Raw genomic sequence first — 25045 nt, forward strand, 5'->3', positions numbered from 1 at the left:
CAACCATCGATGACAGACTATGTTCCCCCCTCCAGAAAAGTTATCAAGTTCTGGTCCCAATTAGGTTCCCAGAACAATAAGCAATTCCCTACAAGCCCAGGGCAGTGGGAAATGGAACTAAACCATCTAACCAGTCTCGTCTTCTGGGCAGGGGGCTCCGTTAAGGACAAGCCTGCAGAAGCATATTCATCACTCCCTCTCCGGGTATCCAACCTGGCCATACTGTCCTCAAGGAGGGATGGACCGGAGACTTCTTCCAATCTGCAAACATCTCTGCAGTTTGCCTTCTCTCTCTGAGGCTAGCTGTGAGCTGCAGACCAGGAGGAGGGCTGTCACTTTTACAAACTGGATTGTTTGGAAGTGAGAAAGCTTCATCTGTAAATCCTACCACCTGAGATGCCAACGGGCTGTGTGACTGAGCCTGTGATTCCCTCAGCTACCTTTAGGATACGTGATCAGAGGCAGTAAGATCATTGTCTTCAGTCGGATTCATGGTCCACCTGCCAACCCTCATATACCTCTTTCCCCAGCCCCTGTAGCTGTCTGGGTAGAGCAGAGGTTTCACCATGAATCAGCAGGTCACTGTCACACAAGGCCATCTACTAACCCATGAGATACACACATAGCTCATGTTTGTCATTCACTCATTCACTTTCATATTCATATTCATATTCTCTCTCTCAGCAAGATCAAAGATAAGCCCTCATTTTGGCTGTTACCATCACTTTGAACACACAACAATGCTGGGCATTTTTCCCTGGAAAAGAGTGAAGGACTCTTCCATGTTGAACCTTATCAATACCCACAAGGCCAAATTTAACACATGCTGAGAACAGGGGCATAAAACTGTGGCGTAAATAGCTTTTTAAAAAGTCTTTATCCTATCCATGATGGATTCCGAGCACTCTGGGCAGCAGAGGTCAGTTGTTTCAGATTGTTTGTCAGCCTCTGTGGTTCCTTGTTCCCTGTCCCTAGCATCTTCTCCCTCTTTGCCCTGCCTCCTTCATCCACGGCACTCACAGACCACCTTCCTAGCCCCTCTTCCTGCTGGTCCTCATCGTGCCTTCTTTGCCCCTCCACATACCTGCTTCCCATCCCAGAGTTTTGGGCTTCCCTAGGATTCTACATTCCTCACATGCAAGGACCCTGGCTGGTACTAGAGGTTCCCGAAAGCCACATCCACACTCTAGGAGCCTGGAGCACGGCCCAGGTGGAGGAGGGAGAGGGCCCAGAGGCTGGCCGGGGCACGAGAGCATAGCATGTGCACAGCTGGCCTTCTGGCCGTCAGAAGACAACACACAGAGACAGACACACCACACACACACACACACACACACACACACACACACACACACACACAGAGTACATACTAGGAGGTGATGGATGTTACTGAAATGGACCAAAAACCAACAAGCAGTGGGGTAAGAAACAAACAGAAACAAAACAAAGCACTTGCGTTCAGATGGAAAGCTGTTCATTCACTGGGCAGCCAGAACCCTGGAGCCCAGGGCTGTGGGGAAGGTGGGTGCCTGCTTGGAGGGCACTGCCTGGCGGGGCTGGGGTGCGAGGGCAGCACTCACTCCTCTCCGTCCTGGCAGCCCTGCCACGTGGGAGGTGGCAGGTGCAGGGCTCCATGGGGAAGGCAGCGGGGAGGGAAGCACTTACCTTGTGGCCCAGAAATGGCTAGTCCACATTTGGGGGAGTGTGCAGTATCTCAGTTTAAACAAAATCCTTGTGGTACTGCTCAACCATGAATAGGCAGCTCTCTAGTATTTCAAATAAGCTCGTAAAATCGTTAGTGAAGAGAGAAAACAAAATGAGACAACAATTCACCTGTAGGGCAATTGTGGTGTTCTTCGCAGGGTACTTTCCCACCAGTCCTTGTTCTTTCCGTTTCTTGAATTTCCTAAAGTAGTCCTGTATCAGGAAAGTGGCATAGAACTTCCCCACGGTTACCTCATCATCTAAACGGAGAGACCAGACAGAGCTCTCCCGAATCAGCACATTAGACCAAGAGCCTAAACACTTGCTTCTGGCTGGGGCAGGGGCAGGGGCAGAGTGGGGCGGGCGGGCAGTATGGCGCAGAAGGCACCGAGGTCTCAGCATATAACAGAGGAGTCTCAAACCAGCAAAAAGCAAGGTTTTGCAAAGCAACTAAGGCTCAAAATTAGTGTCAGTTAAATGAACTGATATTCGAGGTTGCAGAAAATAATATATTTGTTATGAGTTTAATAGAGCAGCATATTAGTAACACTATGAAATGCTGTCTTGGTTATTTACTCAAAATAAAAATTACAAAACAAAAGGAGGCTTCACGGGCCACATTTCACCCCTGTGCATAGGGATTTGCATGTATAACTACCATAAACTTATCAAGGGCAATTAACCATCCAAATCCCGATGTCTCAAGATAGAGACCTAGACAGGTGACATACACGCTCAGAAGGAGAGGAAGGTTTAGAAAAGTTACTGCAAATTCAGATTTTCATGAGCTCCCCGCCCCACATTCTCCACCAATAAGCTCCGTAACCATTTCTTGGTTTGTAATTCTGAACAGCTCATTTTCTGCACTGTAGTGACAGCTCCAACCAACCTCAAAGTTGAGCTGGGCTTATTTTTGCTTTGTTCAGAAACAACCTCCAACATGTATGGTTGGGGAATCAGAACTCTGCTGATGACTTTAAAGGTGATGCATGAGGCAGAATAGAGGCTCTGGCTGTCTCATGGTAAACCACTTTGGACATGTAAATGCGCCCCACGGCTCTCCCACGGGCTGCTTGCCACCAAATCTTCAGTGTGCTGTGTCTCTTGGGGGTAAAGCTTACGACCACTTTAGTACCCCATCCCATGTGTGTGGGGCCATGTGGGGCCTGGCGGTCCACTGACCACGACTTGCAGAGGCTGAAGGAGGAATGGCTGCTGGTCCGAAGGCTGCAGAGCAGCTGGCTTTTAGGCCAGACTGCCCTTGCAAGAGCTACATGCTGATCTGGGGGCAGGGGGCTCAACCTCTCTGAGCTTGTATTCTCATCTGTAAAGTGGGGATAAGCCTCTCAGAGGAGCCATGAGGATTATGTGGGAGGAAGCAGGTAAAGCACTCAGCTGCCTGGCTTGGGCTGTCCTAAGTGCTGGGCACTTGATGATGATGAGCCTCAGAGTCACCCTTATTTTAAAATGTGCCGACAGTGGCATCCATTCATAGGGATCCTGGAGCTTGATGGGCTGGGGGATGTGGAGAAGCATCATCCTTCACTAATGCACCTGAGGTGGGCTTCACTTAGTGCCCATCCAGGAGGTGCTGCCAACATCTTGTGGTCCCCACTGGAGATGCCCGGGCCTTTTTGGGCTGCCTCTCTAGTCCTCCCTGTCAGAAGCCACTGAGTGTTACTGTGTGAGAAGGCTGTCTCAGGTGGTCTGGCCTGGAGAAGTGTTCTGTTCCTTCTAAACCCAAGCCAAGATAGTCCTGGAGTGGTGTAGGGCCACCCAGGTAAGCCAAAGGCTCTGAGTAGCATGTAAAACACAGTCCCTAATCAGTCTCGGCTTGTCTAATGATGCAAGGTCCATAGGCAAGAAGGCAAGGAGGTAAGCAGAGAACACTCAGGTCCTGGTATTTCACCCCTTGCTGTACTCTCCAGCCTCCCTATTGGCTCAGGGTGTGTTTGGAATATCAGCTCTAGCTCTAGCCAGCCCCTACTGTTGGATACCTATAGGTGCCAAGCCCTGTGTAAGAAGAATTCCATGTGGGTCTCATGGCCTCTTCACAACTCTGACATGGTGGATCTGCTCACCACGCCCCTGTCAACAGATGGAGAGAGGCCAAATGACTTGCCCAGCTCAGTCTAGCTGGGACCTTAACACAGGACAGAGTGCCCCCCGAGCCTGGGGTCCTATCCTTCACACCACCTCTCCAGAGATGGCCGTCTCCAGCCACAATGGCTGCCGGCTTCTTCAGAGCTGCCTCTCACACCATGCAAATGTATCCCTGTCCCAGGCTGCACACAAAAGGTGGACACACTGTTGTCTAGCTAGTGCCTCCAGGGACCCCAGAGATGGTCTCCGGTGTCCTGCCATGCCACAGCCTTCCTCTGTAGTCCAGGGCTCTCAGTCTTCTCTGTGGGGCCCAGAAAAAGCCCTGGCTCTACCTGCAGAAGATCCACACCTCATTCCACCCTGATGCTTCCCGCAAATGCAGGCCTAACTCTGATCTCCCTTCAGCCTCCAGAGCAGAGGCAGACCCATCCAGGGCTCTACAGGAGAAAACTGAAGGGTCACTTCATCTTCTCCATTGAGACACTGAGCTAATTAGGAGACTAGGCCCAAGGAAGAGTTCCTAAGAACAAGAAAAGTCAAAGCTACAGCAGGACAGAACAGGAAGGAAGAGAAGGAATGAATACAAGGAGGCTGTCTGGGCTCCGGACTGAAAAGAAGGCAATGGAGGCAGCTCAGTGTGCTCTTCAGGGCAAAGGAGCAAAGGATCCAGGTCAAGGATGGAGGAGAGTCCTGGGGAGGAGAGAGAACTTCTGAAATGAAGGGGAAGGACCCACAAGATGGCAGAGGAAGGCTGAAGAGCAGAGGTGAGAACCTGAGCTGAGAGGCAGAGATGAGGCAGCTCAGCACTGATGGCGAGGGGGTAGCCGAGGCCCCCGGGCCACTGGGAGTGAAGCAAGCCTGACATGTGCCCACAGATCCACAGTTCATTCCTGACTTGATCATCGGGCTCACGAGGAGCTGGGTCACGCCTCACGGCACACCAGCAAACCCACCTAAGACAAGCATCCTACCCAGCTCTATCACCACGGCTAAAAGGGACTTCCTGAGCACACCACACCTGCCAGTCGCAGCCACCTGGAGTGGAGGCTGGCCTTACCCAGTCTCCTGCTTCTTGACCAGGTGATGGCGTAGGGGATGCTGAGGCCCTCAGCCTCAAGAACTCCATATCTGTTGCCCCAGAGGGGTATGCAAATATCCTTTTCTAAGTGTGCTACGATGCAGGAAAGATTGGGGACATGGGTCTACTGGAAGATAAAAGAGGAAAGACAGACAAATGATGAATGTGGAGAGCAAAGCCTGTCCAGCAACTCTTCCAGAGTCTATGCACCAAAGCCTGATGGCCACTACCTTCTGAACTTCCTTGGTGGCCACAGCGCTCATATGAGATTCAGCCCGGATAAGCCCCGCACTGGGCACATCACTCAACAAAGGCAGGGAGCTTGCAGAGCCTTCCGTCTCCTCCTAAGGCCCCACTTCTCTCTTCTTGTGCTTCACACTGCCTCTCACTGCTGTTGTGGAATAGATTAAAACTTGTCATCCTAAACTCCAATCCATTTTAAGGAATAGAAAAGGCTAAGTCCAGTTATTGGACCAAGAAAGAAGAAGATTTCCACTCTACTAGAAGTCTGATAAAGCTAAAAGTTGATCAGCTTTTCAAAGGAAGGGAGCTTCAATGGTGAGCTAAATTCTGGACTTTTCTTTTGGTAAAATGAAAATAAATGAAGTTTCATAGTAATGCAAATGACACCCTCCAAGGGCATTTCACGAGGATGGGCATTAACGTGGGAGTTCGGCTGGTTGTGATGAAGGTGGTGTTCCAAGAGAGATGTGAGGTGGAGCAAGGGAGGAGCAGGGTCCTTGGCTCGCAGGGGAAGGTTTACATAGACAGGCATAGCCCGCTATTCTGAAGCATGCATCTGTATTTCAAGAAACAATGTAGGGGAATACAGTTGGCAAGAGATAACTCTGATTCCATGCCACCACCCTAAAACAGAATTGCTTCAGAATATTCTGAAAGACTGCGAGGTGAAAGAAATGGAGGCTGCAGAAAAACCTCAAGCATATTGTTACAACAGTTTTTCAAAAGCATTTCATCTAAGCCATGCCAGCTCTTGGATGTGCAGCTACAAAGAAAAGAATGAAAACCAAAGAGTTGTTTTAAATGTGCAGTATCAGTTCTCCTGGGGGAAGCCAGGGTTCTCTAGGTGGGAGGGTTTTTTGTTTTGTTATTGTGGTTCATTTGTTTTCCTTTTATCATTTCTTTCTGGACCGTCTTCCCCAGCTTTGAGCCGGTGGCCGTGCCAGCTACAGGTAACCCCTTCAGCAACAAAAGCTCACGCTGCTCCTCGCTTCATGCTAAGGAGCAGAGCTGGCTGGCATGCTGCTCTGTCTGCACCCCAAGAGCCAGAGCTCATCACCTTCTCAGGGGTGGCCCGGGTCCCAAGTCAGCTATCAGACCTGAGCCAGACCAGTCTCGAAAGCTGTGGGGGCAGTGACACTATAAACGTTCGGTTGGTCACACCAAAGGCTCATCACATGCCCATGGCTCAAGGATGCTAGAATGCTGGTGTGGTGGTACTGGGTGAACAGATCCTGCACCTTTAAAACTTGGAAACAGAACAGTCAAAAACAACCATCTCAACGTCTAAGTCCACAGGTACTTAAATAAAAATGCAAAACCAATATGCATATATACATATATATACATATACATATATATATACTGTATGTGTGTATATATATAGATGGTTTTTATATATATAAAAATTCGAAGAAGGTTAGTTATTTTGTGATAAATAACGAAAGGAAATAAGCATGCCTGTTAGTTAAAAGGGCATTTTTGGTAATTATGGTAGTAAATTCAGTCTTGATAAGAACATTTTAAAAATACAATTTCCTGAAAGCTATCTATTTTTCATGGGACATTTTCAACAATATACTGAAGGGTAATTGGAAACTACTTTTGAGTATTTCATTTTGGACAAAAAATATAGGCTTTTCACTTTGAGATCACAATCTTGTCCTCAAACATTAATTCCTCTACCAAAAAGGAAATCCCTGCAAAACCAGCCATGTGAGTTTTGGTTTGCTTTTCACTGAAGCCTCTCCTTTGTCTGGAATGTTCTTCATATTAAACCCCAAATAATCACACCAAATGGCCAAAGGGCTTCCTTTATCAGTTGGCCTTAATGCTCTAACTGATACATAAAGCATTGTGCAAACTCTCTCTGGACTTTCTGGAGACACTAGCATTAAAACCAAAGCACTGGCCAAGGACTACTTAGGAAATAGATTGCACTGACCACCAGCTGGAGGGACAACTTGGTCAAGTAATTTCATGCTGGTTTTCTTCCAAATCTTCTTTATCACAGCCCGAAGTTCTTCATTAGCTTGCTCCAGGTTCCCTGGATTCAAAAAACAAAAGGGGAAAAGCCAGCTTCGTTTCTGTTCCCCAGCTCCTCGTCTGTTTGCACAGCCTCGTCCCGGCCTGACCTGGATGAACACACTGCCCTAGGATGGGGGTCCCCTCCCACCAGGCTCTCCCCAGCCGGGGGCAAACACACTTCTTATGTTCAGCAATAGAGATCATGCCTTCCCAGTGGGAAGTCCCTCCACCATGGGAACAAACATGGTTCACCCTGAGATTCAAGGCCTGTTCCACTCTGATTCCATCCTGCCCTCCCACAACTGACACCTGCTATTTGCTTTCCATTGTTCCTAACCCAGAATGCCTTTGCCTTCCGCTCTTTCACAGGTTCTTCCAAATCATACCTCCTTTCTTGAAGATCCAGCCTAAATTTCACCCAAATAAGACTCTCAATTCCTACTATATGTACTCATCCATACAACATAACCTTGGCCTTTTATTATATGAGCTTACACTTGTCTTTTCTTTTTTTTTTTTTTTTTTTTTTGAGACGGAGTCTTGCTCTGTCGCCCGAGCTGGAGTGCAGTGGCCAGATCTCAGCTCACTGCAAGCTCCGCCTCCTGGGTTCACGCCATTCTCCTGCCTCAGCCTCCCGAGTAGCTGGGACTACAGGCGCCCGCCACCTCGCCCGGCTAGTTTTTTGTATTTTTTTAGTAGAGACGGGGTTTCACCATGTTAGCTAGGATGGTCTTGATCTTGTGACCTCGTGATCCGCCCGTCTCGGCCTCCCAAAGTGCTGGGATTACAGGCTTGAGCCACCGCGCCCGGCCACACTTGTCTTTTCAACTAACATGTCAGCATAGAGGACCATTCTGCCTTCTGGAGCCCTTAACAATGCTGGCCTGGGGCCAGGTACAGACAAGCATGCCACAAGGCGCCCCTGTTAGGCTGAAAGAGGCTGGCTTTGCTGGATTGCATCTCCCTGGGCTCTAGGGTTGTAAGAAGTCACCTGCCTGCACTCAGCATGAGTCCCTTGCTGCCTCCTCTTTCCTCTCCTCCACCTCTCCTCCAGTGCCTCAGAGAGTGAGCTCTCCTTGAGGTCTCCACCTCCCACCTCCCCCCATCTCCTGGTCACTCCTCAGCCTGTTGCAATCTGCTTTCCATTCCACCTGCGAAGTCGCCACTGAGCCAGCTCCAATGGCCACACTCTAGTGCCTGTTTTACCAGGATTTGACCAGGGCTGAGCATGGCTGTGAAGGCCATGCTGGTTTGGTCTCTCAGCTGGGAAGATGCTTCTATATTTCTAAGTGCTGACTATGTGCTAGGCACTACAAAGGAGCTTTTGCAGACATCACCTCATTTCATCTCAGGACCTCCTGGACATCCCTGTATTTACTTCCTTGTTATAAGGAAAGAAACTACAGCTCTGACCAGTGACATCCCTCATTGCAGGTCATACAACCAGTTAGGGATGGCTGGAGTGAGTTCATTTGTGATGGCTCTGTCTCTGCTCCGATACACTGCCTGTTTCCCCTGCTATGTAGTAAGCAGTAGTATGAGTCAACTCAAAACATTCTGGGACAAAGTGAAGCATAAAGGAAGGAGATAAAGGATGAGGAAACAGGAGGCAGGAGCCAGCCGGCCAGCCCGGCATGGACATCTCCATTCTACCTGCCAGCCCCTTCCCCAGGGCCTCCCCTTGGCCAAGAAAAGGCCCAGATGAGGAAGGCAAGATGGGATGTGCTGTCTCTTTCCTTTCCTGCCATCTTGTCTTGCTGGCAGGGAATGCTTACCTTCGGTCTTGATCTTAAGAGCTGTTCGAACCAAAGCAAATAGGGTTGCATTAAACATGACTGTCCCGTCACTGTTGAGAGGCATGTTCATGGCAACTAATCTCTGTAAAAAGAAAGGAAAGTTTCTTTGCAGAAAGGAAATAAGTGACCACAGCCATATCCCTCTGGATGTTTATTTTCCATTTATCACTCATCTCTTTTCTAGTCAACCCTCAATTCAATTCAACAGCCATTTGGGGGTACACATATGATGGTTAATTTATGTTTCAAGTTGACTGGGCCACGAGATGCCCAGTTGGTTAAGCAGGATTTCTGGGTGTGTCTGTGAGGGTGTTTCCAGATGAGATTAGCATGTGAATTGGTAGAGTGAGTACAGTGAGTAAAGCAATGCCCTCCCCAATGTGGGTGGGCCTCATCCTGTTGCTGAGGGCCCACAGAGAACAAAAAGGTCGGGGAAGATTTAATTCTCTCTCTACTGGCCTGATTAAGCTGGGACATCAGTCTTCTCCTGCCCTTCAACTGAAGCTTACACCATGGGCTCCCCTGGTTCTCAGAACTTCACTCAGATACCACCACCAGGTCCCCAGGGCTCCAGCTTGCAGATGGTAGACCATGGGGCTTCCCAGCCTCCATGATCACGAGTCAATTCCCCATGATAAACCTGTGTGTGTGTGTGTATATATACACACACACACACACACACACACACACACACACAAATACACACGCATACACACATACATACATATACACCTCCATATCCATCCTGTTGGCTCTGTTTCTCTGGAGAACCCTGATTAATACAACCTATCATTTGGGGGACTCTGGGATGACAAAGATCAAAGGTTGAGTCATGAAATACAAATGCTGACATGCAGATGATGTGTTTTGTATTTTAAACTGTGAAACTTCACTATTCAAACAGTCTTCTCCTTTTTTTCATTAATCCCAATGGAGGTCTTAGCGTCAGACCTCCATTCCAGGCACATTTTTGTTTTGTTTTGTTTTTTTAGAGATGAGGTCTCACTTTGTTGCCCAGGCTGGTCTTGAACTTCTGGCCTCAAGGGATCCTCCTGCCTCGGCCTCTCAAAATGTTGGGATTACAGGCATGAGCCACCGCACCCAGCTCCAGGCACATTTTTAAAGCTGTTGTGAGGGTTAAAGGAAGTAAGATACAATGGGCCAGGCACAGGGCCTGGGACTTAGGTTCTCAACCAACAGGATCCATTACTATTCCCAACTCAGGGAGTGTCCTTCAGACCTTGCCTAGTGAGACCATCATGTACATCCTGTAGCATTTTGCATGAGTCTGTGTGGCTTCTCCCAGGGTTTGGTCTTTCAGAGCAGGATCCATGCTCCCCACTCATCTTCTATATCCTGATCCCTTTAACACCAGCAATGAGAGTGGGAGGGAGTTTGGGTGAGGTACACCCTCTCTGGGCCCCAGTCACTTCAACCTGTAAATGCAGATGATATGCCCAATGATGGGAACTTGCAAGGATTAAAGGACTCATGGACACAAGAGTTTTGTGTGAGGCACATGGCAAGCACTAAATTAATGGTGATGTTGATAATACTTAAAAACTTCTTATTTTTTGTTAACAGCATGTTCCAAAAGAAAAGACTTTCTTTCTCTTCCATATTGATGAATTGGAATCTTGTGTCTTCATAGTCTATCCCACCCAAACTCCTAGTCCTCCTACCAACGCCCGGCCCCCTCGCCAAAACCAGCACAGGCAGCCAGGGAATCCTGGACATTTGTTCACTTTTCCTGGCAAGTTCCTGAGTCAGCACAATGGATGACTGTGCCTCAAGGACATTTGAAAGCTTTATGTAAAAGGGTCTGGAAATTTAAACACAAGACGACATCAGTGAACTGGATCCCACACTGTTCTTGGAAAGCAGAAAAGAGGCCAGTATTGGGAAGTTTATGGAAAAAAAAAAGTCAAGCTCTGTTTCTATATCTAGAGTGCGGCCTAAAGAGAGGCAAGGACCCTCAGGACTTGCCTAGAGGGCTTTCTGGATTTTCAGGGCAGGGAACATGCACCTGGCTCAGGGATTTCTTTGAGTCTGAAACATATTTTAGACTCTGTTCTGCTACCTTGGTTTCTGTCTAGAGCTGACTCAGCATCCTAGAGTGGTAAAACCCCTGACCCCAGGATCTCCTTGGATCCATGAGGAGCAAGAACTAGTTACTATACAGACTGGATGAATTTCTAGAAGGCAGAGTTTCAAGAGGCAAATCTTGCATTTCTCCTTGAAAAAGGGAAATCCTTTTTTGTTGCTACAACAAATGTAAGCTGCTGCACCGTGAGTTCTGTGGAAGGAAAAGTCTCACTGAGGGTTCCTGAGAGCATGCTCTGGCATGGAAACACAGAACCGGGTTGCAGTGGGAGATCTGGATCCACCCCTGAGAGACTAGAGCCTGGTATGCCAGGAAAGGGGCCCCATCTCCTGTGGTGGCCACAAAGCTCTGTAGCAGAGGGGACGTGTGGAACACACAGCACCGTGTCCCACCACTGCCGAGGCTGGGAGATGCGCTCTCCTAGCATCCCCCTCCCCTCACCCAGGCCACCGAGTCCTCCCTGCTCCACATCCCAAGTGAATCTCCAAGCGACCTGCTCCTCTCTCTTCCCACTTCTGCTGCCTTCATTCCAGCTCTCCTGGTTGCTCCCCCTGCCTCAGGTCTACTTCTCCATTGACAACAGCCAACTTCCTACCACGGAAACCTGAAATTTGTGTTTCTTCCCCATTCTCCTGGACCTCAGCAGGTCAGAGAAGGCTCAGCTTGTGCCTGGGGCCTTCTGACACTTCCTCTTATGTCCCAGTCAAAGGGTAACCCAGTGGCTCACCCTTTGTCGTTATGATGTCCATTCTCCTGCCTCCTTCAGAGCCCTTCCTGCCTCTGACAAACTCCTAGGTTCCTTCTGGACCTGACTGAAATGTCGCCTTCCCTACCATCCACCCAATGACAAATTACAGAATTCTCTTCCTCTTCTGATGGTTCCTGACAGGGTGTCCAAAGAGTTACAAATATGAGAGTTCCCCAGAGGTAGGAACCACATATTATTCATCTCTGCATCCCGAGCACCTGACAGAAGGCCTGGCTGTGTCACTTAACAAGTGTTTGTTGAATGAAGCGAGCTTCTACAAGAGAGGCTGTTGGACATGCACACAGGACACTCACCTTGCACGCTACTCTGTGTGGGCATAACTTCCCAAACCCCAGGGGAGGCTGGATGCGTCGAAGCAGAGTGACCACGTCAAGGTGTTTTATCCTTCCCCTGGAAGTAAAATACAATGTGAGGTCCAGGAACAGTACCAACTGACCCAAACTTTCAGTCCAGTCCACAAAAATCACAGCTGACATTCCAAAATCCACCCCCACACACCAAATCAAATCTTTTTCAACCTACTTTGCCTCAGGGTCATATTCTGACCATATTCTTTTGAATTCATCTAAATGGTGAGGCCCCAAAATAGACCAGTCCCGGGTCAGATAGTCGAAATTATCCATGATGACAGCCACAAACAGATTGATGATCTGAAAAAGCAAATCGGAAGGGAGGAACTTCAGCTGCAGCTGGATTGGGTTAGAACTGAGCACAGGCTTTCTAATGACATGGACATGAAACATGGGGACCCCGGTCTCCAAGAGAAGTTGTAAAAAACTTTCTATTTGGAGAATGTTTAAGAAAAGAGTGTGATTCTAGCTTTCCGGAATGGCTTTTATTAAGTCCTGGGGAAGGAAGGCCTTCTGAAACACATTGCAGTTTTATAATTTCATTATCATCAAAAAATTCACACTCTTAAGTCACCACCATATGCACTGGTTTTGAAATTTTAGAAAGGAACGCTAAGAAGCTAAAGTGACTGGTAATTGCTCCAAGTCTATTATCGAGCACCAAATGTCTGCTTACAAAGGTGGCGGCAGTGACACACGACTGGTTAAACAAAAGCCCTCAACTGCCAAGTGGAGTCCAGAGTGCTCATCCACATCAACTGTCCTCAGGCGATGGGACGGGGCAAGGTCACTGCTCTGAACACTGAATGCTACATAAGCATCTGTAAATTGAGAGGGGGAGCTATGTTGATCACTTACCAGAAACGCACAGAGCATGTAAAAACTGATGAAATAGACAATGGCAAAGTTGCTCCCACATGTATACTCCTCCCCGGGGTTGTAATCTGACTCAGGGTCACAGAGCTTCCCTGGGAGGCAGGCCAGCATGATCTCCTGCCAGGCCTCACCTGTCGCACACCTTTTTCAGATGAAGAACAAAGGGGGCTTTAGTGGAGGAAAGAAGGAATTTAAAGCTTAGATCTTAGGGGACAAAAACTAATAATTAGAGAAAAACTTAAGTCATTTGAAGCGAATCCAATTTGAATTAATGGAAATGTGAAATTCCTACTGATTTTCAAGTGCAACTTATCACAGTAACTGGAGGTCCTGCTGCAATTCCCTTGGATTTACAGCCATCATCTGATGCAAGTGCACTAATAGTCTTTGTATAAATGGATGCTTATTTTTGTGTCTTCTCTACTTTAAACATTTGTATAATTAACAGTAATTAATCATTATTATTATTTTTTGAGAAGGGTCTTGCTCTGTTGCCCAGGCTGGAGTGCAGTGGTATGATCTTGGCTCACTGCACCCTTGACCTCCCAGGCTCAGCCTCCCCAGTAGCTAGGACTACAGGCAGTCGCCACCACACCTGGCTAATTTTTGTATTTTTAGCAGAGTCAGGTTTTGCCATGTTGCCTGGGCTGGTCTTGAACTCCTGGGCTCAAGCGATCCACCTACCTCAGCTTCCCAAAGTGCTGGGATTACAGGCATGAGCCACTGCATTCGGCCTATTAATTATTTTTAATGACCAAAATACTTAACAACTTCTCTGTTCAATTTTGTTGAAGGCAGAGTTGGAAACCACCTAACTTGCAAATGACCTGTCAGTCACTAGAGTCATTAGAAATACCTCATGATCTCTAGAAAGTTCTCTCACTATGAAGGCAGCTTGTTTCACAAAGTTAAAGCAATCCCATAAAATCTGAAATTGTACATCTTAGGATGTTCTCCACTGGCTGTGCAAAAGGCCGCCACATTTTTGCTAAGTTTCTGTCTTCCTGGTCGTGTTTAAGTGCATGCCTCCATGCATAAACATACATCCTACAATTTTTCAGGTGGCCTAAGTGTCCCTGCTTACTCCCAAATTAATAAACCTTATGTCAGCCACAATTGGGATTACCACAGCGGTTTTAACAATCCAACAAAATTCCTGTGTTTGAAATGCTGATTTTCAAGTGCAACTTATCACAGTAACTGGAGGTCCTGCCGCAATTCCCTTGGATTTACAGCCATCATCTGATGCAAGTGCACTAATAGTCTTTGTATAAATGGATGCTTATTTTTGTGTCTTCTCTACTTTAAACATTTGTATAATTAACAGTAATTAATTAGTGTTAATTAATTAGGGTCCGTGTTTAAGAATACAAAACAAAAACAAAAAGCCGTCACAGTCAACTGGGAAATGCATGCTGCTTTAATAACCTATGTCCTCCGTCCCTCTGGACCCAGACCTAGCAGGAGACTCACAACCCCTGCCCAGGAGCACCACCCAAGCCAGTTGCAGTCACCTGAAGAGCAGCAGCACCGCCTGGGGAAACGTCTGGAAGTTATTGTTCCTATTGATCTGGTTGTTATCTCTCATGGCAACTTTCCCAAACATCTAGGTGGAGAAGTTGTTAGGAAAAAGAGAATAGATTTCATCATGCAAAAAAAAAAAAAAAAAAATCCATATGTGAATTTAGAACTAACTCAGGTTTGATCTTTACTAACTAGGGTTTTCTCATGGTACCTGGCACTTCACTCATTCAACAAAGATCTGCCAGGCACAACCATGTGCCAGGCAGCAGGTTACACACTGGGAACATGGTGCTCCAGAGGGGCACTGTCTCACGTTTGAGGATCCCTTACCCTGGGGTAGAGACACAAAGGTAGCCAGGCAACATCAAACCCCAATGATGCTGGGGTGGTCCAGATACACAGGGAAGATGAGACAGGCTCATCTACCCAAGGCTGGGGGGCTGGGTCAGGGAAGGCCTCTAGGAGGAAGTGACATGTAAACTCAGAACTGAAAGATACATCAGGTGATAAGAAAGGTGAAGAGTGTTTCGGGTGGAGGAAGCACCACGTACATAGGAGCAGGGTAACAGCATAGATACCGAGGGAATGAAAGTAACATGTGTGATGAGCAAACAGAAAAAGATCAGGCTGGAGACAAGGTCAGGAGCCAACAGGCAGGGGCTGTGAGCCCCAGGCAGAAGAGTGGGCTTTACCTTCACGGCAACGGGAAGGTAGTAAAGAGTTTTACTTGTGAGATTTAGGAAGCAGACTGACATTCTAGAGAAGCCTGCAGATGCTTACAAATGCCTGCTGGGTGAATCTGGGGTGGTGTGTGCCATGCAGCTTGCAGTTCTGAGATGGCTTTTTTATATGAGAACATATGTGATAAAAGACCTTCCAGGGCACACAGCGCCACGTGCTGCTGAATCACAGAGGCTCAAGTATGCTGACTTTTGTTTCCTAACTCCTGGTAAGATTCCCAGATACCTGCAAATGCTTCTATGCTTTCAGGATTTAAAAAAAAAAAAAAAAAAAAAAAAAGCACTACCATTTCTCTGCCCCTAGAATCACAGAATTACTTTACTTCTTTCTCACTTACATCCCTCGTTTACCTGAAAGACAGCACCTGCCCACGTGGAGAATCTGCAAGGAGCCTGCCAGCAGATATCTAGAGCCACTAGGGCTCTTCGACTGCCTCCATTCTTAGACGCTGCCTCCCTCCACCCACAACCCATCCCACCACCCACGTGGTGTTAGGGCTCCTTTGTTAGGGAGGCCCAGTCCCTTTCCCACCCCCAGGAGGAACTGGGAAGCAGGGTGTAGCCCCTCTGCTTGGGTCACAGAAGAGCCCAGTTTCATGCCTCTTTTTAAAGGTGAGCTACTAAAGCACAACAATGGTCACAAAAGGCACTTGGCTCAGCACCCGCCTTCTGTCCCTGTGATGGCTCAGCACAGACTGAAAAGACCATGAGGGGCCACATGCTTCTCTCTTCAGTCTTAGCATCTGGAAATATTTAGTTTCAAGTGAATTTCACTTTGTTATGATAAAGCATAATTCTTCTGCCATGAAATGCAATTTTTCCTGGTGCATTCTAACCTCGCTACATTCTTCTGAGCCTGGGCCTCCCCTGGAGCTCTCTCCTAAGCAGCCGTGTCTTTCTCGTCTTCCTATGTATGGCTTCAGCAGAGACATTTGGCTGAAAAAATCACGACGCTTCTACTTCACTTGGTCAAGATACATCTTGCCACAGATTTGGGGCTACCCAGTGAAAGGGCCCCTGAGGGTGAGATGGCTGGAGCTTACCTGCATGCCAATGACCGCATAGATGAAGAACAGCATGGCTATGAGGAGGGCCACATACGGGAGTGCCTGGGAGAGAAAAGGCACTTGGATGAGCACTGGCCAGCTGGCACAGACTGAGAAGACCCATGAGTGGCCACATGCTTCCTTTCTATTCCACGTGCTACCATGAAAGAACATCGACAGTGAGGAAGAACTGTTTAAATCCCAGCCCTGCCCAGCTACTTTAGTCCTGATGACACCATCCACATGCACGCCCAGTGTTACAATATCACAGGCAGGATGTGCTTTCCATGGTCATTAACCCTGTAGCCTAATCCTAAACATTTTCAACACAGACACATAACTCTCATAATTCTTAAGTTCATTACTGGATTTTCTGGGTGAAATTACAATTGATCAAACTATTCCAGAACACTGGACATTTAGAGTACTTCCACTTTCTTTTGTGGGTATGTTTTGGGGGGTAGTATTGTAGATAATGTTGCAAAGGAATATCTTTATGCAAAATCACCTTGCTTCTGCTGAAGTATTTCCTTAAGGTGAAGTCTTAGGAGTGGAATTACTGGGTCAGAGGGGAAGAACCACTTTCTGGCTGTGGCTGTAGAATGCAAAATACCTGTCTTAAGATGCACACCTTCTGAAAGAACTGCTAAGTTGGGGGGCTGTGCCAGGGAAGAAAAGGAGCAAGCTGGGGGGTCGCCAAGTGTGGCTCCCTTCAGAAACACCAAATACAAGTGTTTGACAGAGCCCCCATCCTTTCATCGAATGTTTGTCAACTGCTGTCTTGCCTCATCACATGTGACCAACACGTCCACCTGCATAGGGTGCCCAGAGTGTTAGGCTTAATTCTGGGAACACACGCTTAAAGCACCCGCTTTCTCTGCTACCCGAGAGAGCTTGTCAGAAAGTCAGTGGCCCACAGGTGCTCAGCCACCTTCAGACCTGTGCCGGCTGTTGACCTGTGCCCGCCAGCCTGGCCCTCCCTGCAGCTGGACTGCTCAGCAGGGTTCCACAGGATTTGTTTCAGGCTTTCCTCAACATACCTAAGTACATTTTCTTCCTAGATTGCCAAATGTTTAAGATTTTTGTTTGCACAGTTTCTCTGCTTTTATGAACTGCTGCTCTGGAACACGACTTTCTTATCTGTGGCAGATTGAATCTTTAAGAATTTATTTAAAAAGTGAGATAATATTACCTCTGAATTATCTATTTTTATAGCAGTTTGTTCCCAAGTTTTGGTACTTTAAATGAATAATAACTGTCGAGGATTCTGTGCCTTAGCAAGTCCAACGCTCACCTGCCTGAGGCCCCCACTCTACCTTCCTCCAACCTCATTCTCCCCAGCAGGACCGGTGACTTCCCTTGTGAGTGCCTGCACCACCCCCCTTGCTGTCCCTTCTCCCTTTTACCTGTGAAAATCCCACCCACTAGGGACAAATGCTTACTGGGAGGGTAATACTGGTTACCCCAGAGGTGGGTGAGGGCCAAGTTTGAACTTTCTCTTTATGTCTTTGGACAGCTTCATTTGTTATTGTAAACATTTATAACTTTTGAATGAAAAATAGTTAAATTATTTTAAAAAATGAAGATGCGGGATTCACTTTCTAATGTTTGTGGATATCCACAAATTCCCCACATGGGTCCACCTTTTAATAAGAATCTATATTTCCCACATCTTCTCTTCCAAATGGAATCAGTGCGGAAGGCTCTTCCAAATGGAATCAGTGCGGAAGGCTAGAATATCTGGGGCAGGTACAGGAAAAGCTGGTTCTACTTGGGAAAGTCTGGAACTGAGCTGTACCAGCCTGGAGAATAAGAGGTGACAAATGAGGCATGGTATATGCCTAAATATCTCGAACTCTGTGACCCTGTCAGGAGCAGGATAACCCAGTGATGGTGGCTGCCCCAGGTGGTAGTTTCTGATTTGTGTCTAGACTAGCCAACAGACAGCACTGTTGCAGCCTTGTCAGAGAGAGGCCGTTGGGCTTCCAGGCTGTCTGCTGGGACCCGGCCCTCACACACCACCACCAGGCATCCCGGGGGCACTGCAGGGCTGCAGGCCTCACACCTCTCTCAGTCTTGGAAATGCTACAGATCTCTCAGCTACGGATCCTTCCTGCTTTCTCTTCTGTTTCCTTTAGGCAAGTAATCCCATGTGATTGACCCAAGAAATGCTGATTTGGGTCTCTCCAGCATTCCATGTTTTCTATTGACTTAGGTCCACAGAGTGGCCACACAGGGGGAGCCTGGGTCCTCTAGTATGGGGACAATCACTGACTTACATATGATCTTCAAAGACAAAGACAGAAGTCCTAGGCGTGGCTCTTACCTGAAAGGACTTAATAAAAGTCCACAGCAATGTCCGGATGCCTTCCCCCCTGCTGAGAAGCTTCACCAATCGCATCACTCGGAAAAGACGGAAAAAGGTGATGGAGATTCTATTGCTCTCTTCAGAGTTCTGAAGGGTTATCATGGAGAGGTCAAACCCATTGGAAAGTAGAACATGCAACACTTTCAGAAAAACAGCAACAGATGCAAAGGTGACAGAGGTAAGAACTGAAGATGTGATTCTAGGGCCTTTTCATCTTAAAAAGCATGATATGAAAGGAAGAGTTACATGCTAAAACACAGAGCTTGGAAAACTGCGTCCACACAGCACATGCATGTCCACATAGTCTACTGTGTTAGAGGAGAACGCTGGGCTGGTCAAGAGTACTGGACACTGATGATGAATGCAAACCACTGCAGACACTGTTCTGGAAGGACAATCATGGAGAATACAGAAAAACCAGTGGAAAACTCGACATGGTCAAATAAACTCAAGGAAAAGGCCCAGCCCCTGGGGACTAGTCACTGATCTTACCCCAGGTGTAGCAGTTGGGACAGGGACATTTTCACTTTCAGTTGGCTTTAAGAAATCAAAGATTGAAAATGGATTAATGAACCAGGAAGGAATCAATGGTTCTGGAGAGCATTTCCCCCTTTAAAAAAATGTGTGGTTCCTGTCTTTGGACACCACGCCTGCTCCCTCCCTGAGAAAATACCAGTGGCTCTCCTTGGAGGTAGACGTGAGGGCAGGCAGCCATGGACATGGGCACAGGCACAGTACCACTTTCTAGTTCACATCTGAGGACACACCGTGCCAGGCTGACAGGCATCCAGTAAAGGCAGTGCCGCAAGACCTCAACTCTTCCTAGAGACAGCTGCAGAGTGCTGCCCCGCTTCTTACGAGGAGGGTAGTTCTCTTGGCTTAGTCGGGGCTGTGGGTCTCAGGAACTAACCGCTCTGCAGCAGGCCTCCTATCCCTGAGGAACAGAATGTCTCTAGCAGGGGGGCAAACAGTGGTGCCTGCCTGTGGGCCGCAAACCCCCTTGGACCACACTCTGCTCCTATGAGACGAAACGCCTGGGTGGTGTATGTCTGACAACAGCCTCTCTGGCGGGGCTGCTGCAGAGCTGGACAGACTGAGTCAGGGCGAGGAGGAGAGAGGCGGGCTTCCCTACAGAAGCCTTTGCTGCCTGCCCCACAGCTCAGACAGCTTTCACACAAGAGAGAGTGCAGGTCCCTCTATGGGTCTTTGGAAGAAACAGTAGAGGACCAGCTCCCCCGAGGTTCAGCAGCTCCACCTCCTCCAGGGTCTGGCTGTGCTCCTGTCCCTCGGCCCCAGGATGCAGAATCTGTAATGACTGGTGCTCACCGGCCCCTCAACCCCCACCCCCCGCAGGAAGGGCAGGGGCCTTGCCTCACTCCACTCTGTGCCCAGCATGGTGCCTGGCACTACCTGAGTGTTCAGAAAGTGTCTGAGAGAACACAGAGGAGTTGGAAGCAAACTCCAGCCAGCACCAGGAGGCATCCTTACATTAAACAGCAACAGTCAGTGGAACCACAGCCAGCACGTGCCAGCCTCTCTTTTCCCCTTGGTGTCACCAGGAGCCGACAGAGAGAAATGAGGCTCTTCTGGTCAGGGGCTTCAAGGAGGCTTTCTGTACAGTGTGTCTGCAAAGTTAAGGGACATGTGTACATGTCTGGATGTGTGTACTTCTCGAGGGCCTCCTCCCTGGGGATCTGGGGAAAGGAAGAGCTCAGTTCTGAAGTCTCTCTAGCATCAAGGGCTACCTCCTGAGACCAAAGAGAAATTCTACAAAATTCACAGAAAATAAGGGGTTTCAGCATATCATAGAAAAACTCAAATTCAGTAACGTGACTATGAACCCAAGAGGAACAGGTTCTGACAGAGTTTAAAGGGGTCCTTGCTTCTCCTGGGATACTCAGAATCAGACTCTGCCACAGGTTTATAAAAAACCCAGGATCGCTATTTTTATTACCCTCTTCTATTGGCTCATCTCAAAGGAAATATCACCTCCTTAAAGGGACAGACAATGTTTTTCAACTTAACACCTTAACAAATGAAGGAACTAATTTTTTAAAGTTCTCATCATCTTCCACATCATTCTCACTAAGGCTGTGCACAGGAAGGCTCCACTCCTGCCTGTCTGGCTGGAGTATGGGCTGTGAGTGTGCATGCTGAGTATGCCTGCATGCACGCCTCTGCTTGCCTGTGTTCAGGGGACCAGGCAGTGTGCACGAGAGAGACAGCGCTACAGTTATCCTGAAACATGCACGACTTATGAATCAGACCTGCAAGACAGTAAGGGGCCTGTTGGTCAGGGAAGGCGCTCCTGGCCACAGTCCGGCCTAAGACCCTCCTGCGTGCCTCTCTCTATTCTGCTTCAAGTCTGACAGCCATTCACGGCCCCCTTCCTTAGGGTTCGTGAAAGTCAGCAACTGAACTGAATTTTGAAGTGTGCATCTCTTCAACTGATATCTTTGAAATGTGACAACCTATGGACTATGAACTTCAAACCGTGAATATTCTCTTGTTTAAAAGAACGAAAGGGAAGAAGAGACAGCATTTGTAAAGGGAGAGGGCAGCGTAACATACGAGGGAGGGAGGGAGAAAGAGCAAACAGCACACCAGGCTTCGTGCACCCTCAGTGCGCCTGTGACACCCCCTCCCGCCACGCACCACTGGGCATGGGGGGCTGCTTCAGGGGAGGATGTGACTGGCAGCCCCGGGGGGACAGTGCAAGTTGCCAAAATATAACCCTGAGGATGGCTTTGCCCAAATGACAAATGTCAGCCCAGTGAAAAGGGCAGGCCAGCTCTCATGCCAGCCTGCACACTAAAACCACCTGGGGATCTTCAACAAAATCTCCGAAGCCCAGGTCATACCTCAGGGATTCTTACTTAATGGATGTGGGGCGTATCTGCATGTTGGGAATTTTATTTTGTTATTTATTTATTTTTTTTGAAATGGAGTCTCCCTCTGTCACCCAGGCTGGAGTACCAGTGGCATGATCTTGGCTCCCTGCAATCTCTGCTTACAGGATATCAGTGATTCTTCTGCCTCAGCCTCCTGAGTAGCTGGGATAACAGGCACCTGCCACCATGCCTGCCTTATTTTTGTATTTTCAGTAGAGAGGAGGTTTACCATGTTGGCCAGAATGGTCTCCAACTCCTGACCTCAGGTGATCTGCCCATCTTGGCCTCCCAAAGTGCTGGGATTACAGGCACGAGCCACTGCACCAGACCTGCATGTTGGGAATTTTAAAAGCTCCTTGGTGATTCAAGTGCACTGCCAGAGCTGAGAACTCCAGTCCTGGGCCAGGGTAAAGCTGGCCCAAGTAGTTAACAGGTGGCCTATACAAGCTAATGCCCTTTAGATCTCGAGCAGCCATACAGAGTGGGGTCACTACAAAAGCCCACTCAGGCTGCTGTGGCTGGACAGTGGGTTCTTTTCGGGTTGATGAGGGATTAGTACTCAGATGCAGAGAAAGAGATTAGACTACATCCCCATCTTCCTTACAAGGGATGGAGGAGGCTTGAACATGAAGGGAACTGGTGGAGCTGGAACGCAAGTAGGCTACGCTATGCTGGACACCCCTAGGGGACACCAGACTGGGGAAGGACTCTTCACTAGGTAGCTTTCCAAACACGGCCTCAAGGGGCTGCTAATCAGTTTTCAATAGGGGGAATTCCAGTGTCACCTCAGTGCTTAGACAAGACAAACTTGGCAGTTCCTTCCCACCCTAACATGTCACATTCTTCAACTGGGAACCCTACAGGAGACAGGCCCTTAGCCTCAGGAGGCGGGACTACATGTCAGGGTCCAGAAAGCTCCTTAGATTCCTGGGGCTTTGCGGATGTTCCCTCGAGCCTCCTCCTACAGGGCTCTCAAGCAGGCTCTTACCACATAGGCCCTGGGGCAGCCCCCTGTAACTGTGGAAGTCAAAAAGACCCTGAGATTCCCAAGTGAAATCAATGAAATCAGTCCATTTCATTTTCTGTATAAATTTCTATCTGTGCTTGGAAGAGCTGAGAGGATGCAGTTTTCTAATTCAGATAGGAAGCAAACCAGCATCCCAGAACAGCTGGGCCAGGTAACCCGAGGCATTATGGAGAAGCCAGTTTTTTGGGGGAGCTTCCCTCTATTTCTGAGCTCACAGGTAACACCTCTGGGAGGAGGGCTTCTTTATTTGGGGTTGCTGGTCTGTGTCCGCCACCCAGTGCCCAGCTAAGCTGGCTCCTGGGAAAGGGTTCGCATATGAAATGGGGGACTACACAACCTTACTGTGGGGTCACAAAAAGAAGATGAGTGAGACTCTCAGCCACCTGGTCCAAATGGCACACCTTAAAAGGCAGGGACCATTCCTGGGTCTCTGAGAGGGAGCTCCCTAATGACTTTTTACTTGCTCCTTCAAAGTAAGTAATAATAAGACAGACATGGCTTCTAAACAAGTGTTTTGCCTCCCAGACACTAATGATAATGAGAAGAGACAAATGTCAGTGACAGCCATCCCTGGGTTAGGGACAATATGTTGCTGGGTCATTTCATCATTCAAGAAACAAACAGGCATCAAAGACGGATGGAGCAAGAGGGAGCCCACCAGTCGTGGTGCGACATTTTAGCAGCCTGGTGAGGTTAGGACCAAATGTGATGGAGATAAGTCCACGAGTGCTGCCAAACCAGGAACTGAGCGGGGTGTGGGGACATGGGAGGGGGACTAGGATGGAGCAGGCTGGTGCACATGCAGGCAGGACCATGCAAAGGACTACCCAAAACGTTTTTGCAAAGAATACAAACGCAGGCTGAATTCAATCATTTCTCAGCCAGATCATTCATTCTGGAAGACTATGTTGGCAAGTCACAGAGCCAAGCGTGACTGACCAAGATGGCCCCAGGCTGGAAATGACAGTCTATGGGATGGGGAACAATTTAGGTGACTGCAACCAATCCTTAGCACGTCCTGTGAAGCGTAGTGAAAACCAAAGGTGGAGAGGCCAAAAACAAGCACACAGTCTTTAGAAGTGCTTTGCTTTAACGACTTCACCGTATATATGCTTATATATACTTGCCGCTACAATTTTCTAAAAATAAAACCAACATGAAAATCAATTAGGCAACAGAAAAGAAAGATCAACAGAGTTTGGGGAAGACAGCACAGCAGGTTAAACATTGCAAACAATGATGACTTATGGCAGCTACAACCAGCCAACGATGAACCAAAGGTGTTCATGCCCAGCTGACCCCTCAGCTCAGGGGACAAGGCCACCGAGGATGTGATGTGCACTGCTCCCCAGGGGAACCACATGTGGAGGGGAGTGGGTGTCGGAACCAACAGTCCCACTGTCATGTTTTTATACCAGAGGTTAAGGATACCCAGTCCTTTTTTATCTTTGCGCCTCCCGACAGCCTAGCCCAGAGCCTGTAAGTGGTGGATGTCCGGGAAATGTGTGTTGAAAGATGGAATAAATGTGAAGGTGGCCTTGAGCAACTCCTCTGTTCCAAGGCCCAGCAGGGAGACACTGAGATTTCTGAAGGTGGTGTTCTGCTCTGGCCCGGGGTAGGGAACTGGCATTGCCACGGTTGAGGAATATATTTGGTCTCGGGCCACAGTTAACCAGGAAAAAGGTCACTGACTGAAAGCACATTATGGGCGTGTCTGCCTATGTGATTTGGAAAGTTTAATTGCATGCCAACAAGGGCCCCCCTGAAAGCCTGTGTTGCACAGATACCCCAGTGTCAAATGCTAACTAGAACCTTCAGCATAGACCTGCCCCTTTCCTGACTGGTGCAAGGTGAACACAGCAACACTGAGACACCGAGGAACAAAGTTGGGCCACAGGGGACAGGGGCAGCGGGAGGAGCAGGGCCAGCCTGCAGCACATGTGAGGCAGCCAGGAAGCCGGGCGCGTGCTGTCCCTGAGTACATGGGTGCTACACCCCTGACAGCCAGCAGGCAGGTCAGGCATGAGAAAGCTGGGTGTCCCCAGGTGCACAGACCTTGGCCACATCCTGGTGCCCAAAAGCTAAGTGTTTACACCCACCACCTGCACAGCACTTGAAGCACTGAGCAGTCCAGGGAGAGATGCCGAGCTACTAGTTTATTGTATTTCGTTTCCATTATAGACCATCTCTGACTCACAGAAGGGTATGTTCCAGAATTTTCATGTAAATACACCTCCACGTAGATTGTAAGCACTTTGCATTGTGAGATGATTAAGCTGGCAGATGTCTAGCCATAAACTTGGGAGAGAGCTCAGGGCAGCCCAGTTAGGGACCTGCTGTTCTCCCATTAGCACCAGCTTATTTTACAACCAAGCATCATTTACATATCATGAATGGCAAT

The 25045-nt window shown here is 48.3% G+C and overlaps 1 protein-coding gene across 17 annotated transcripts in view; it reads right to left on the minus strand.

Annotated features, from left to right (window-relative positions):
* The window catches only part of CACNA1D (calcium voltage-gated channel subunit alpha1 D), a 327018-nt gene that overhangs the window by 24627 nt on the left and 277346 nt on the right, over positions 1–25045 (minus strand). For 14 of the 17 annotated variants that reach the window (XM_021934314.2, XM_021934311.2, XM_021934308.2 and 11 more), the window contains 10 exons: positions 19219–19263; positions 18685–18813; positions 16356–16421; positions 14563–14654; positions 13031–13190; positions 12345–12472; positions 12116–12212; positions 8929–9031; positions 7071–7172; positions 1834–1964 (listed from right to left, as the gene is read on the minus strand). In XM_021934314.2, the coding sequence (XP_021790006.2) occupies positions 1834–1964; positions 7071–7172; positions 8929–9031; positions 12116–12212; positions 12345–12472; positions 13031–13190; positions 14563–14654; positions 16356–16421; positions 18685–18813; positions 19219–19263 (1053 nt within the window). The remainder of the gene's footprint in view (positions 1–1833; positions 1965–7070; positions 7173–8928; positions 9032–12115; positions 12213–12344; positions 12473–13030; positions 13191–14562; positions 14655–16355; positions 16422–18684; positions 18814–19218; positions 19264–25045) is intronic. The other 3 variants (XM_021934318.2, XM_021934315.2, XM_021934317.2) reach the window with 1 other exon arrangement.

The sequence above is a fragment of the Papio anubis genome, chromosome 2 (genome assembly GCF_008728515.1).
Source record: "Papio anubis isolate 15944 chromosome 2, Panubis1.0, whole genome shotgun sequence".
NCBI lineage: Eukaryota > Metazoa > Chordata > Mammalia > Primates > Cercopithecidae > Papio > Papio anubis.